Source organism: Erythrolamprus reginae, chromosome 2 (genome assembly GCF_031021105.1).
Source record: "Erythrolamprus reginae isolate rEryReg1 chromosome 2, rEryReg1.hap1, whole genome shotgun sequence".
NCBI lineage: Eukaryota > Metazoa > Chordata > Lepidosauria > Squamata > Dipsadidae > Erythrolamprus > Erythrolamprus reginae.
The window spans coordinates 86448303-86465683 of record NC_091951.1 but is presented as its reverse complement, the minus strand read 5'-3'; the positions used below and the strand labels follow the sequence as shown (position 1 = coordinate 86465683).

The 17381-nt window shown below is 38.1% G+C and overlaps 1 protein-coding gene across 2 annotated transcripts in view; it reads left to right on the top strand.

Annotated features, from left to right (window-relative positions):
- SYN2 (synapsin II) overlaps positions 1–17381 on the top strand; it is a 139450-nt gene that overhangs the window by 100660 nt on the left and 21409 nt on the right. For both annotated transcript variants that reach the window (XR_011557959.1, XM_070738575.1), the window contains exons 8-10: positions 96–170; positions 4490–4592; positions 8378–8527. Coding sequence is in view for 1 of the 2 variants with exons in the window: in XM_070738575.1 (XP_070594676.1) it covers positions 96–170; positions 4490–4592; positions 8378–8527 (328 nt within the window). In the remaining variant the exon portion in view is untranslated. The remainder of the gene's footprint in view (positions 1–95; positions 171–4489; positions 4593–8377; positions 8528–17381) is intronic.

The following is a 17381-nucleotide window of genomic DNA, read 5'->3' as shown; positions in this document are numbered from 1 at the left end:
TTATTATTATTATTATTATTATTATTATTATTATTATTATTATTATTAAATTGAAATAAGTTATGTGCTTCTTTAGCATTTCTATTTCTCCACAGGAGAACTTCTATATCTGGAAATTGGAAGACAAACACTGGATCTGCAATGTTAGAACAAATTGCTATGACAGACAGGTAAATAAATCTTTCTGTAAATTGTTTACTCAAGAGTTTTTCTTTTTCTTTTCTCTGTTTTTAGTTTTTTCTTTTCATAATTTTCATAACTTTCAGTTTCTACTGGAATCAGAACCGATGGAAACTGTAGAGCCTGCCACTTCCGAATTATGTACACACACAGATTCATAAACAACTACTTGAATATGAAGTAGTTGCCATAGCTTTAGCAATTGAAAAAGAGGTGTTTCAAATGTTCCAAAGCACCTCTTCTGGGGAAGTTTTATTGCAGTAGAATAGATACTGTTTATTTTTTAGCTGGTACCTTGTTATTTTTTAAAAAAAATTCTCAGCAGCTTGCTACAAGATCACCTGGGTATATTTTTCTACTGAAGATAAAATTATTTCAGGATGCCTGGATTTGCAGGCCCCTAATAGGGCCAAGATGTCATATGAACATAAAAATTCAATAAATTCTGGGAAGTGTAACACTTCTAACCCGAAATAGCATTCAGGCCATTAGGAGCCGAAAAGTTCTTCCCCAGTTAGCCTTTCAAGCAGATGTCTACTCCAGGTTAAAGAAGTCTCATGTAATCAATTCTCAAAAAAAGAAGAGAATGAAAAAAGCAACAGCTCATTACATACTTTACTATTTCTGCCTAGTTATCTCAGAACATATTTCCCAAATATTTGATTGGTTTTCTTTGCCAAACAATAACTCTATGACCAGAAGAGTCAAGTTGTTTGAAGACAGTCCTCTTACAAGCACTTATGTGAGGCATGAATCCAAAAGGAAAACAACTCTCAGTATAATGTCACATTAAAAGCAGCTGCTTCCTCTTCACCGATGATGTAAAATTATTTAACACCACTGACAATGCTGCTGCCCTACAAAGCGATCTAGACTATATGTCAGAATGATCGCGTAATTGGCAACTCCAAATCTTAACTAATAAATGCTCTGTCCAACATATTGACAATAAAAATCAGAATACCAGAATACGGTGGAAACAATCTCTTAGATGACCCTCACTCTGTCCAGGACCTAGGAATACTTATTTCAAACGATCTAAGCCCCAGAGCTCACTGTAATAGCATTGCCAAAAAGGTTTTAAGAGTTGTTAACTTTATTTTGCAAGACTTCTTGTCCTCTAACATTGAATTGTTAACTATGGCATACAAAACCTTTGCCAGACCAATTCTCGAATACAGCTCATCTGCCTGGAACCCACACTCTATATTGGACATTAACACAATTGGCTCAGAGGTATTTCTCGAGAAAAGTATTCCACTCCTCTACTCACAATAGAATTCCCTATGCCTCCAGGCTTGAAATTTTGGGCTTGGACAACCAGGAACTGTGCCACCTGCGGTCTGATCTAAGCATAGTTCACGAAATTGTCTGCATATAACATCCTGCCTATCAACAACTTCTTCAGCTTCAACCACAGGCAAACAATCGATACAACTGAATGTAAACTCCATAAAGTTCCATATTTGATTGCAGAAAATACGACTTCAGCAATAGAGTGGGCAACACCTGGAATGCCTCAAACCCTCACAGCTTCATCTCAAACTGTCTACTGTGGACCTAACCCCATTTCTAAGAGGTCCTTAAATGGGACATGCATAAGTGCACCAGCATGCCATACTGTCCCTGTCTTACTGTCCCCATTTACCTCTATTAACTTCCTTTGTTCATGTTTATGTTCATACTTATACTTGTTACCTTGTACATGTTTAACAAACAAATAAATAAAAATTAAAAATTATTTCCCTTAATTCATAAATTCTATTCTGGAGACAGATTCAGATGAATTGAGAACCATAAAGCAATACCAGATATATTTCTCCGGGATCAGAAACAACAAATGTCAGGCTCATTTGGGGGGGAAATATAACTTCTAATTTGTGCTGGGAATTTCCACTGAATTTCAGCCAACTGGTGGTTGGGAACACAGATTTGCACAGGTGAGATACATGGGGAGCTTAGTTACTGGTTCCATTCTTACAGGTTTTGTCCCAAACATCTCTTTATCTACAATCATCTTGTGATTATTCAGCCCACCACCCTGTTCTTCTCTCGTTTCCATGTTTACAGGGTACTTTGTCTAATTTGGTGTACACTCCATCTAGTCCCCATCAGTGCCCACTTTCCATATTATAGAATGGTATAACCTGCCTATCTTATAACATTCCTCAGCTGAGGCTTTACATGAAAAAAGTATCTTTTAAAAAAAATTAATATCGTGTCCAGCCCATTCATACTTTTATCAGGAATCCTCCAATCCGTCACAGCTGATCAGGAGGTATATGCAGGACTATATGGAAAACTGATTTATACTGCTGACAAAAGGAATCCTTGGTAAAATTATTTTACTAGCTAAAAGTTAATTTATTTGATTATCTCCTCCCTTGAATTAGTTTTTTCGGACTACAGTATAAAATATTAAGTTTCTCCATGAGTCTGTTTTTTTCATTGAAGTAACTACTGAAGATATGAGATTGGTTCACAGATCTAATTTTGCTTTAGAATATGGGGAGAAAAGACTAGTCAGTTTATACACAATAGTGAAGCCTGTTCTTTGCATATGAAAGAGTAAAAGAGACGAGTCTGTCAGCTCAGCTTCTGTTCATGTTGATTTGTTGGAGAAAAAAGTGGTTTGCCATTGCCTTTTTCTAGAATGTTTTCTGGACTTCCAAGTTTAATCGGTATTCCTTAACCCCATCGAAATGCTAACCATCATCAAATCATATTAATGTTTTTGAGATTATCCAAGTGATCAATTTTGGAAAATTCATATTAAGGATATGTATTGTGTTGAATCAGATACCTCAAGGTTTTTCCTTACTAAATTGTCCAAGACAAGTCTACTTTTTTTCAATATCATTTTTCATATGTTCTGCACATATAAGCCATAAAATGTTCTTAATGCTTTTTTGATTTTATAACGAGAATTTTTCAAAACCTCATTATTTTATTTTTATTTTTTCCCAGGTTCATAATGAAATACTTAGATTCAATTGGTATATGTATTACTTTACTTGTATCAAATTCTATAAGTTGCTGTTAACTAAATAAATCATGTCAGTCAGCATTTCTACAGTTGTTGAATTTGACATACATCTAAAAAAGCTTATTAAAAATGAAGCTGATAAAAAAAAATGAAGATTTCAATTATACTATGTTCAATGCTTTTTCATAAGATTTTTTTTTCAATACATAGAGGTAGCAGCTTCCTCAGAAACATTCTACTGTAAAGTCATATTGCAGCATAGAGAATGAATATAACACATTAAGCATTTTTAATTCAGAATGATCATATATTAAACAAGATTAATATAAGAAATATATTGTTATGCATCCATGGCAGATGTCTCTTTGACTGTATAAACATATATCAGGATTGTTCCTGATACATGGGATGTAAAGCTAAGAAAATAGCCATGTATAAATGATATTAAGAGAAGTTATAGTTTAAAAATGAAAAATATATAATAATAAGAAACACAGCATGATTTTCCCAGATCTGATTCACTCGTATTAAACTCTCTTCAAAATTCTAATGGGAAATCTCAAAACTTTATGGAGTTTTTAAACTCCCAATGCATATTGATGTTTATTTATTTATTAGATTTGTATGCCGCCCCTCTCTGTAGACTCGGGGCAGCTAACAACAGTAAAAAGACAATATGAACAAATCAAATATTAAAAGTAATGTAAAAAACCCCAATTTAAGAAACCAATCATACATACAGACATACCATGCATAAATTTTATAAGCCTGGGGGGAAGAGAATATCTCAATTCCCTCATGCCTGATGACAGAGGTGGGTTTTAAGGAGCTTACAAAAGGGAAGGAGGGTGGGGGCAACTCTGATATGTGGGGGGAGTTGGTTCCAGAAGGTCGGAGCCACCACAGAGAAGGCTCTTCCCCTGGGTCCCGCCAAACGACATTGTTTAGTCGACGGGACCCGGAGAAGGCCAACTCTGTGGGAGCTAACTGGTCGCTGGGATTCGTGTGGCAGAAGACGGTCCCAGAGATATTCTGGTCCGATGCCATGAAGGGCTTTATAGGTCATAACCAACACTTTGAATTGTGACCGGAAACCGATCGGCAACCAATACAGACTGTTTAAAATAGAAATGTTGTAGCTGCTTCACGGGACCATTTGTATATTATAAAAATATGACAGCATAGATGTACAGTAATCCAATTACTGCTCTGTATGATTTTTTCTTTTTAAGAATGGGATGCAAAGAAAATATTCTGAATGCAGTCTTAAACCCAAGCTATTTAGTGTTTTTAAGCTAATGGGAACTTGTCTTCAAATTCTAGATACAAGCTTTGGATTGATAGCTGCTCTGAGATGTTTGGTGGCTTGGATATATGTGCTGTCAAAGCCGTCCATGGGAAGGATGGAAAGGATTATATTTTTGAGGTACAATAAGTGTCTTTTTCTCTGTCATTTCTCTTATTTTTAAATTATTTTTTATTAATAATTATTTATATCTTGGATTTTGAGGTCTCCTGACTTTAAACAGGCTATTGGTGGTTTGCAATTTTTAAAATAATGTCACTTTTTAAAAGAAAGAATATTTGTGTGTGTGTGTGCGTGTAGGTCTAGGCATATTTGGGTCTTTTCCCGTGTAAGGTTGACAGACTCCTGGCGACGTTTCAACGAGGTTCCACTTGTCATCTTCAGGCTGTTGTTTTCCGATTTGTGCTCAGGCAAATAAACATGCCTAGATGTACATATATGTATATATGTATACATGTATGTATAGGTATGTGTATACACACACACACACAACACTTCTTTGAGGAAATAGGTGGTTTAGAATGCTATGCTTAAATAGTTAAAGAAAACTATATATTTTGATAACAGTGGGACAGCACAAGGTATTTTTGTAGGTGAGACCACATTTGGAATACTGTTTTCAGTTCTGGAAACCTGACCTACAAAAACACCTTGGGCTGTCCCACAGTTATCAAAATATATAGCTTTCTTTAACTATTTAAGCTATAGCATTCTAAACCGCCTATTTCCTCAAAGAGGTATCACAATCTCCCTCTTCCTGCTTGTTATACCTATATCTATGCAGCCAAGCATTCTACTTGCTTTCCCTACTGCCTGACTGCACTGTTCACCGATTTTGAGACTGTCAGAAATCACTACCCCTAAATCCTTCTCTGTTTTTGCTAACACAGAACTGTCAATGCAATACTCAGATTGAGGATTCCTTTTCCCCAAGTGCATTATTTTACATTTGGAAGCATTAAACTGCAGTTTTCATTGCTTTGACCACTTATCCAGTAAAGCTAAATCGTTTGCCATATTACAGACCCCTCCAGGAATATCAACCCTATTGCACACTTTAGAGTCATTGGCAAAAAGGCAAACCTTGCCTACCAAACCTTCCCCTATGTCACCTCACAAACATATTAAAAAGAATAGAACCCAGACCCTTGGGGCGCATCATTTGTAACCAGTCTCTGCTCAGAATACTCACCATTAACAACAACCCTCTGATAGCTATACTTCAGCCAGGTGCAAATCCGCTGAACTATCCAGGGATTAAGTCCAATCTTCACTAACTTATCTATCAGCTCTTTATGTAGAACCATATCAAAGGCTTTGCTGAAGTCCAGATAGGCAATATCCATGGCACCACCTTCATCCAACACCTTTGTGACGTAGTCAAAGAAATCAATGAGATTAGTCTGACATGATTTGCCTTCAGTAAAGATCAGAAGGAATTTTTTTTTTTTTTATGTAAAAGGTGTCGGTGCCGACATCTGATTTGGTGACATTATCATGACATCACCAGTGGGCCACTACTGGTTCAGGAAAACTGGTCTGAACCGGGAAGAACCCACCCCTGCAAAATCATACATAGTAGATTCCTGATCTGCTGGTTAGCCTGATAGTTCACTACTCTCTAGGTCTATCATTCAACTATTGTTAATCACTGAAGTGATTAATCTTGTACTAGTTCCCATGAGGCATCTTTGACACATTAAAGGTGCATTCCAGAAGGATGATTACATCACTCATTATCATTTATCCAACATGTTTTTGGTTTTTACAAATTGCACAGAAGGGATATGTATATATTACAGAACAAAGTGGAATCCTTTGGTTAGAAAGAGACACATTAATTCATAGAAATTAGTAATCTTTCCCATTAATCATTACTTGATTCCAGCTTATATGAATCTTCCACCTAATACCCAACACATATGTCTTTCACAAGCATTTGTTTATTAAATAAAAATGTTTGTAAGCTATTATTCACCTTGGAAATACTAGAGCAGTTTCAGAGGGCAAATACAATTAAATAAACAGATTATCTCTGTCCAATATTTTTGAACAAATAAAGCTGTTTTATACATGATTAATGATGGAAAAAACCCTTTTTCTGTATAACCAGCACGAAAGTGATTCTACAGTTAATAGAAATAATGTTGCAAGGAAATACCTTACATTATTAAAAATACAAACTTGATATTGACAAAAGCTGGTGCAGTGGTTAGAGTATAGTACTGCAGCTATTTCTGCTGATCAACGGATGCCAGCAGTTTGGCAGATTGAATCTCAGTAGGCTCAAGGTTGACTCAGCCTTCCATCCTTCCAAGGTTGGTAAAATGAGGACCCAGATTGTTGGGGGCAATATGCTTACTCTCTGTAAACCACTTAGGGCTGTAAAGTACTGCGGTATATAAGTCTAAATGCTATTGCTATTGCTATAGTTTTATGGAACTAAATGAAGTGGAAAGAAAAAAGCTGTTTTTTATGGCCATTGAATAAATCTGTTTGTCTGAATGAATAAGGAGTGTGCATGAATAATGGATACTTTTTAATACAGTTCACTGTGCCTATAACGCTACTATGCCAATGTAGTGCAGGCATACTCCTAGAATTAAACCAAGGTATGTTTAGCAAATGTTTTCTAAAAACTGTATTTAACCCTGTTGTTGTGTTCGCATTTACTATACACTTGTACTGTTTTGGGTGTAATGAAATGTAACAATCAGCATGTAGCCAAAAGTAAACAAAATGAAAAAAAAATCCACATTCATAGTAAGAACGCCTCAAATTAAGAAAAGTCAATTAACCACAAGTTTCAGTTCTGCATGACAAATAATCTACAGGGTCTCAAATTTCATTTCAGGCCATAAAGACCCGAGCATAGGAGCAGGGTTAAAGTTTTAGATATCTATTTCCTAGGTTGGTTTTTACTAAGTATTTTGCAGGAATTTAAAACTTCAATTTGACTATGCCTGGCATTATGTGCTTTATTTATTCGACTTCTACGCTGCACAATCCTGAAGGACTCAGGTCGGCTTACAATAAAAATATAAATAGAATATACAAATAGATACAAAGTAATAAAAATAAGTTGAATATAGTCTAAACTAAGTAAAACCCCGTATTTAAAAGAAACTCCATTAATATAAAGTAGTCATATCCCATACATATATACCATTCACACACTGTGGCCCTATCAGTTGTTAATTTATGGCCCCCCAGGCCTGCCGGCAGTGCCAGGTCTTCGTAGCCTTACAGAAAGCCAGTAGGATGGGAGCAGTATGGACATCAGGGTGTAGTTGGTTCTATAAAGCTGGGGCGGCCACAGAAAAGGCCCTTCTGCCGTGGTCCCGCCAACCTGCATTGCTTTGTCGATGGGACCTGGAGGAGGCCAACTCTGTGTGTTCTTACTGGTCTCTGGGAGGTATGTGGCAGGAGGTGGGCCCGTAAATAGTCTGGCCAAATAGTCTTTCTTTCTCCAGAACTCAGCAAGCACACAATGGTAACCATTGGTCAATGTATAGAGCTATATTAGTGCAAATCCATTGCTTATATATGTTGGATGCATAGCTAATACATATTACAGTATTTGCATTTCAAAGAGGAGCTATTGTTGGAACATTGTAGTATCAGGTCTGCAAGTCTGGATGCACTTACCAAACTTGAATTATCCACTTTTAATATATTCCAGTTCAGGTTTCTTCTCATAAAAAAATAAAACAAAGCATTTCTTTTCAATGTTTCTAATAACCCTAAATGTCCAAGACTTGCTATGGAGATTTTTTTTTAATCTAAAATGTTTTGCAGACCTTTATTTTTAATTCTCTTTTCCATGCAGTTCAAAATAAATGATAACCATAGTGGCATTAAAAGTTACTACCTTTCTTTAGCTAACTAGTTTTTATCTCTTCTAGGTTATGGGTTCTGCAGCGCCTTTGATTGGTGAGCACCAGGCTGAAGACAAACAACTTATAACTGAGCTTGTTGTAAACAGAATGAACCAACTTTTATCTAAAACACCTATACCATCTCCTCAGAAACCAAGTGCTACTCAGCAACCCCAGGTAAGGAATGCTGATTCATGTCTAGGCACAGAAAAATAATTTTAGTAGGAAATACCAGGAACAATCTGAGCATTTTGATCTGGAACATTATGTGGATAATTTCTTGGATAAAATTTCAAACATATATCCAAATAGAGATCAATTGAAAGTAAAGCAGTAACTTTATAGTATGTGTCTGTTGTTTGTTAGTTAACTGGGACAATATAACCTATAATAATCTTTTATTTGCTTCTGCTCATTTTCTTCTCAAGGTTTTGTGACATAAACAGCTGTATACACCCTTTATTGATTGATTGATTGATTAATTGATATGATTTGATTTGATTTGATTTCTATGCCACTCTCCTCTAGAGAGTCCGGGGGGCTTACAACATGTTAGAAATCTAATAAAATTACATTCTAGAAATCCCACAGTTAAAAATTAGACAACCAGATTCTACATCCTACATTCATTCATTGGGCAGGGCAAGATATTAAAGTTTCAATGACTCCAAGCCGGCTGGCAGAGATGGGTCTTTAGAGTTTTATGGAAGGCAAGGATAGTGGTGGCAGTACGGATCTCTGGGGGGAGCTCGTTCCATAGGGCCAGGGCTGCCACAGAGAAGAATGACATTGTCTGGCTTACGTGATCTGGAGGAGGCCGACTCTGTGGGGCCTAATTGACTGCTGGGATATATGAGGCATAAGACAGTCCCATGCGTCAGTGTTTCCCAACCTTGGCAACTTGAAGATATTTGGACTTCAACTCCCAGGATTCCCCAGCCAGCATTTGCTGGCTAGGGAATTCTGGGAGTTGAAGTCCAAATGTCTTCAAGTTGCCAAGGTTGGGAAACACTGCCATACATAATCTGTAGGGCTTTATAGGTCATAACCAACACTTTGAATTGTGTTCAGAGACTAATCAGCAACCAATGCACCTCGTGGAGTGCTGTAGAGACATGGGCATGTCTCGGAAGGCCCATGATTGCAAGCGCAGCTGCATTCTGTACTACCTTTAATCTCTGAACATTCTTCAAAGGTAGCCCCATGTAGAGAGAATTGCAGTAGTCAAACCTCGACTGATAAGGGTATGGGTGACTATGAGTAGAGACTCCCTGTCCAGGTAGGGACGCAACTGGCGCACCAGGCAAACCTGGGTAAATGCCCCCCTTGCTACAGCTGAAAGATGGTGTTCTAAGGTCAGCTGTGGCTTGAGGAGGAGACCCAAGTTGCAGACCCTCTCTGACGGGGGTGTCAAAAGTCCCCCCCTCAAGTGATGGGCGGACAGATGGGAATCTCCTTTGGAGGCAAAACCCCTCTGTCTTGTTAGGGTTGAGTCTGAGCTTGTTAGTACCCATCCAAACCTTAACAGTCTCCAGACACCGGCACATTACTTCCACTGCTTCACTGAGTGGACACAGGTTGTATAACTGAGTATCATCAGCATATTTTGGTAACTCACCCTGTGCCTTTGGATGATCTCATCTAGCAGTTTCATGCAGATAATGAACAGCAGTGGGGAGAGGACCGACTCCTGAGGAACCCCACAAAGGAGGGACCTAAGAGTTGATCTCTAACCCCCTGCCAATATTGACTGTGACCAACCGGAGAGGTAGGAAGTAAACCACTGTAAAACAGTGCCTCCCACTCCCAACCATTTCAGCTGGTGCAGAAGGATAGCATGATCGATAGTATCGAAAGCACCAGGATAAAGGATTGACTCCTATCCCAGGCCCACCAGAGATCATCCATCAGTGCAACCAAAGTAGTTTCTGTACTGTAGTAGCCGGGCCTGAATCTGGACTGCTGAGGTTAGATTATCCAGATAATCGCCTTCATCCAAGGACCATTGGAGCTAGAGTGCCACCACCTTCTGAACAACTTCCCTATAAAGGGAAGTTTGGAGACCGGACAATACATTCATTCATTGGGCAGGGCAAGATATTAAAGTTTCAATGACTCCAAGCCGGCTGGCAGAGATGGGTCTTTAGAGTTTTATGGAAGGCAAGGATAGTGGTGGCAGTACGGATCTCTGGGGGGAGCTCGTTCCATAGGGCCAGGGCTGCCACAGAGAAGAATGACATTGTCTGGCTTACGTGATCTGGAGGAGGCCGACTCTGTGGGGCCTAATTGACTGCTGGGATATATGAGGCATAAGACAGTCCCATGCGTCAGTGTTTCCCAACCTTGGCAACCAAAGTAGTTTCTGTACTGTAGTAGCCGGGCCTGAATCTGGACTGCTGAGGTTAGATTATCCAGATAATCGCCTTCATCCAAGGACCATTGGAGCTAGAGTGCCACCACCTTCTGAACAACTTCCCTATAAAGGGAAGTTTGGAGACCGGACAATAGTTGTTTAAAACACTTGGGAAGGCCCCCTGGAAAGGCTTCTTGAGGAGGTTGTGCACAACTACCTCATTTCAAGGAGCCGGAAAGGACCCCTCCCTCAGAGAAGCATTGACAATCTCCCGGACCCAGCCCTGTGTCACCTCCCTGCTGGCCGAAATCAGCCAGGAGGGACACGGGTCCAATAAAAAGGTGGCAGAGCTAACAGATCCAATGGCCTTGACCACTTCATCAGGTGTCACCAGGTCACATTCCTCCCACATAACACGACTAAACAGGGCAGCTGGGTGGGATTCCGCTGATGCAATCAAGGCAGAATGATACACGCATCTTGACGCCCTGATAAATCTCAATATGAGGTCGTAAAAGTGTTCAGTCAGATTCAGATTTATTTTTCCTCTAACACTTCTTTATGTGACTATAGCAGTATGTATATTTGTGTTTATATATTTTCCTATTTATTCGAAATAAATATTTACTGGCTATGCTTTTTGTCTTCCTCAGACCCAAAATAGTTTTAATTGACAAAAACACGATCAAATTGTAATTAAACATACAATAATATCTCAGTACATTTGTATCTTCAAGTCAGTCTTCAAAAAAGTTAAACATTCCTAGCTTTTGATAACTTTCATTCATGACACAAAGCCTGACAAGAAGATCTTAACTGACATGCTGACTAGTCATTTATTCTGAAGTTCATAAAGAAAGAACTGCTTATCCGTAAGTAATAAGCACGTCTATCTTACTGAAGTGAGGAGATATTAGGTCATGAATATGAATTCAGTTTCTTGGTATGTGATATTATTTTCCTTAGGGAGAAATAGTAAGTTTTAGGTAACATAAATTCCCTGACACCTTACTGGATGGATGGATGGATGGATGGATGAATGGATGGATGGATTGATGGATGGATGGGTAGTGGGCTCATCCATCCATCCATGATCCATCCATGCCCGTCTCATGAAAAGATGGTGTGGACGGCATGCAATAAAATTATAAAACAGTGAACATATTGAAAACTAACAGAAACATTTTAAAAATCACAATTAAAATATAAGAAAGAGCAGCAGTCATAAATAATAATAGAGCTTAGTACCTCACCTGTGCCCTGGGTTCCCAAAGCCTAACAACATAGTTAGATGTTGAAGGACTTTCAGAAAATCAACAGGGATGGAGTAAAACTCACTTTGAGGGAGGGAGTGTGTTCCATAAGGCTGGTACCGCAGCAGAAAAGGCCTGTAGCATGTTTGTTTGTTTGTTTGTTTGTTTGTTTGTTTGTCTGTCTGTCTGTCAGTCTGTCTGTCTGTCTGTCTGTCTGTTTACTTACTTACTTACTTACTTACTTACTTACTTACTTACTTACTTACTTACTTACTTACTTACTTACTTACTTACTTACTTACTTACTTTTTGGATTTGTATGCCGCCCCTCTCCGTCTTTTAGCATTGTCTGATTTAATATTTTCTTTTACCCAATTTTTCTTGTCTTAATGTACTTTCCATAACTATCCTGATGCCAATCTTTTGTGATATATAATCTAAACGAGCATTTCAGCTTTAATTTTGAAACTTGAAAAAGAACTACTTCCTACTGCCCTACAGACCTCATTTGTTTGTATTTATTTATATATAGATTATATATCACAAAAGATTGGCATCAGGGTAGTTATGGAAAGTACATTAAGACCAGAAAAATTGGGTAAAAGAAAATATTAAAGCAGACAATGCTAAAAGCCTTGCTCAGGCTACACATATGCAGCAAGAAGATTAGCAATCTGAATAATATGAATGTGGAATAGTAATATATAATGCAAATACTTATCAGCATACATCCTCCCTCTTATGAAGACACAAACACATGTATATTCATAAATAAAAGAATAAAACAAAAAAAATCAAAAAGGTATTTTAAATTATAAATAGTTTATAGACAGTTACTGGAACTGTCAAAGGGTATAGAATAATTTTATTGTTGTAAGCTGCCCAGAGTCCTCCAGGAGTTGGGCAGCATATAAATTAAATTAATTAATTACTATAGATTAATTAATTTAAAACTATCAATTTGAGCATGATCTTAAAATTTTTAAATCCAGTCTGCAGTTCTCCTTATACAGTATTTTAAAAATTGATAATTTTTGGTCTATGTATACGTACATGTTTATGCTCACCTACACTCATTAGGAGATTTCACCGTGTAAAAACATAAGAGCAAGAAGGCATTATGACTTTTATTTTATTCATTCTGTTTTTCTGTCCAAAATATATTAGGTCAGTTTAATTTACTTCCCCACACACACCTCCCTGCTAAGAGTGTAGCACCATCTTGTGGGAAAATGCTCGTCTCTACTAAAAGCAAGTTCATTCCTAATTTTAACGAGATTGAGCGAATACTTTAACATAAATTTTAATAACGCAGCCAAAATGCAGTTAGAAATATATAACTTTAAGTATATCCAAAATATCAATAACTTTGCATTATAAAATTGTTTTATATTAAGAATTTAGACAGTTGCTTGGACAATGTATTTGTTACAAGTTAAGAGTAAATCAACTCAGTCTCATAACTTCATTTCTGGTAGCTCTGTTAGGAGTAAACTATTCTTCTTGTATCTTTGCTGCTTCAGCACTTGTATGCTAGAGCTGTGATTCAAGGACTAATGTGTCCTTACGATTTTTTTATCATAGAAGGCCTGCAGGTTCCCCCAAAGCGTTGAAAACACTGAAAAGCATAAAAAACAATTAGATCCAATTAGAATTTTAAAAAGAAATTGTATAAGGGTTACAAGCATCACTCACATTTTTTTCTTGGTTACCTTTCCAAGTACACTGGGAATGTGCAGCCCACTTTTTAAGGGCCTTTAGATTAATGTGGGAAAATTATATGGAGGGGCAGAATGCTTTTCTTTGTGGAGTTCTCATCCATATGGAAAACTGTTGGATTAAAGGAGGTGATAATAATGTTAAAACAATTTAATCAAATTCCCCAACAGAGAGAACCTCACTAAAATAAAAGTGAAGATCACAGATGCATCAGATTATGCAGAAACAATTCTCCTTTTTCTGAAAATCAAAATGTACTGACTATGAGAAGGAACAAAAATCCAAATTAAATTAATACTTTTGTTAAGCGAGATGAAAATTTATCAAAAGTTTGTAAGATTTTGAATTTCTAAGGACTCTTCTCATAGAATTTCCAGAAAGAGAGTAAGCTATTTAAGCCACATATTACTGGTAATACATCAAACTATATTATAATACATTGGAAAAAATATTCTTCCAAAACTTGCTGGCGGAATAATAATAATAATAATAATAATAATAATAATAATAATAATAATAATAATTTATTAGATTTGTATGCCGCCCCTCTCCGAAGACTCAGAGCGGCTCACAACAGTGACAAACAACGTGACAAATCCAATACCTAAAAACATCTAAAACCCCATATCATTAAAACCATACAACTCAGTCATACCATACCAATTTCATCCACCAAGATGGTGGATGAAATTACCCAAATGGCACTAAAGGGAGATATTGTGGTTATGGGTGATTTCAACATGCCTGATGTTGACTGGAATATCCCCAGTGCCCTTTAAATGCAAAAGTAAGAATATAGTAGAGGCCTTTACAGGAGCAGCTCTGGCACAGCTGGTTAAGACACCAACTAGAGGGGAGAATATTCTATATTTAGTTTTTACGAATGGAATTGGGTTTCAGAGGTCAAGGTGGGAGAAAATTTAGGTTGCAGTGACCATCTATGTTTGTGGTTTGATGTAAAAACTCATTGTGAGCAATCCTATAATGCAACCAAAGTATTGGATTTCAGAAAAACAAATTTTAATGCAATGGGGGAATATTTAGATAATGAATTAAAGGGGAGGGATAAAATGGCAGGAGCGAGCACCCAATGGACTGTATTAAAAAAGGCCATCTTAAAAGCCACCGGACTGTATGTAAGACAAATAACTAAAGGTAAAAGGAAGAAGAAACCGCTATGGTTTAGCAATGATGTAAGGGCTATAGTCAATGAAAAAAAGGCTGCCTATAGGAGGTATAAAGAGTCTGGAAGTATAGCTGATAGGGAGGTGTATAAAATGAGACAGAAGGAGGCAAAACAGATAATATATGCTGCTAAAGCCTCAAAAGAGGAAGAAATTGCCAAATCTGTAAAGAAGGGGGATAAAACCTTCTTCAGATATATTAGTGATAAGAAGAAGAAAAACTGCGGCATCAGGAAGCTTAGTACCAGGAATAATACATGCATTAATGGGAATAAGGAGATCGCTGACCATTTCATTAGCTACTTCTGTTCAGTTTTCTCAAAAGACACCTTACAAAATAATACTATAGAGGGATATAGCATTGCTTCCAGCTGTATGGATTCAGCTCCAGTGATCTTAGAAGCCGATGTCTTAGAAGAACTTGAACGATTAAAGATAAATAAGGCAATGGGTCCAGATGGCATCCACCCCAGAGTTCTTAAAGAACTCAGATCTGTCATTGCTACCCCCCTGACTGATTTATTTAACCAATCCTTGTTAACAGGAGAAGTTCCTGAGGATTGGAGAATGGCCAGTGTTGTGCCTATCCACAAGAAGGGCAGTAGAGAAGAAGGTGGTAACTACAGGCCAGTTAGCTTGACATCAGTGGTAGTTAAAATGATGGAGACTCTACTCAAAAAGAGGATAAATCAGCACCTAAAAAACAATAACTTATTGGACCCAAATCAGCATGGCTTTACTGAAGGCAAATCATGTCAGACTAATCTCATTGATTTCTTTGACTATGTCACAAAGGTGTTGGATGAAGGTGGTGCCGTGGATATTGCCTACCTGGACTTCAGCAAAGCCTTTGATACGGTTCCACATAAAGAGCTGATAGATAAATTAGTGAAGATTGGACTTAATCCCTGGATAGTTCAATGGATTTGCAGCTGGCTGAAGCGTAGACATCAGAGAGTTATTGTTAATGGCGAGTATTCTGAGCAGAGTCAGGTTACAAGCGGTGTGCCACAAGGGTCTGTTCTGGGTCCTATTCTTTTTAATATGTTTGTGAGTGACATAGGGGAAGGTTTGGTAGGGAAGGTTTGCCTATTTGCCGATGACTCTAAAGTGTGCAATAGGGTTGATATTCCTGGAGGCGTCTGTAATATGGTAAATGATTTAGCTTTACTAGATAAATGGTCAAAGCAATGGAAACTGCTGTTTAATGTTTCCAAATGTAAAATAATGCACTTGGGGAAAAGGAATCCTCAATCTGAGTATTGCATTATCAGTTCTGTGTTAGCAAATACTTCAGAAGAAAAGGATTTAGGGGTAGTGATTTCTGACAGTCTCAAAATGGGTGAACAGTGCAGTCAGGCGGTAGGGAAAGCAAGTAGGATGATTGGCTGCATAGCTTGAGGTATAACAAGCAGGAAGAGGGAGATTATGATCCCGCTATATAGAATGCTGGTGAGACCACATTTGGAATACTGTGTTCAGTTCTGGAGACCTCACCTACAAAAAGATATTGACAAAATTGAACGGGTCCAAAGACGGGCTACAAGAATGGTGGAAGGTCTTAAGCATAAAACGTATCAGGAAAGACTTAATGAACTCAATCTGTATAGTCTGGAGGACAGAAGGAAAAGGGGGGACATGATCGAAACATTTAAATATATTAAAGGGTTAAATAAGGTCCAGGAGGGAAGTGTTTTTAATAGGAAAGTGAACACAAGAACAAGGGGACACAATCTGAAGTTAGTTGGGGGAAAGATCAAAAGCAACATGAGAAAATATTATTTTACTGAAAGAGTAGTAGATCCTTGGAACAAACTTCCAGCAGACGTGGTAGATAAATCCACAGTAACTGAATTTAAACATGCCTGGGATAAACATATATCCATTGTAAGATAAAATACAGAAAATAGTATAAGGGCAGACTAGATGAACCAGGAGGTCTTTTTCTGCCGTCAGACTTCTATGTTTCTATGTTTCATACATAAACTATATTAGCCTGGGGATATCTCAATTACCCCATGCCAGCAACATAGGTGGGTCTTCAGTAACTTATGGAAGGTAAGGAGGGTGGGGGCGGTTCTAATCTCTGGGGGGAGTTGATTCCAGACGGCCAGGGCCACCACGGGACCAGGAGAAGGCCAACTCTGTGGGACCTAATCGGCCGCTGGGATACGTGTGGCAGAAGACGGTTCCGAAGGTATTCTGGTCCGATGCCATGTAGGGCTTTATATGTCATTACCAACACTTTGAATTGTGACCGGAAACTAATTGGCAGCCAATGCAGACCATGGAGTGTTGACGAAACATGGGCAAATCTAGGGAGCCCCACAATTGCTCTTGCGGCCGCATTCTGCATGATCTGAAGTTTCCGTACACTCTTCAGAGGTAACCCCATGTAGAGAGCATTGCAGTAGTCGAACCTCAAGGGGATGAGGGCATGAGTGACTGTGAGCAATGACTCCCTGTCCAAATAGGGTCGCAACTGGTGCACCAGGCGAACCTGGGCAAACACCCCCCTTGCC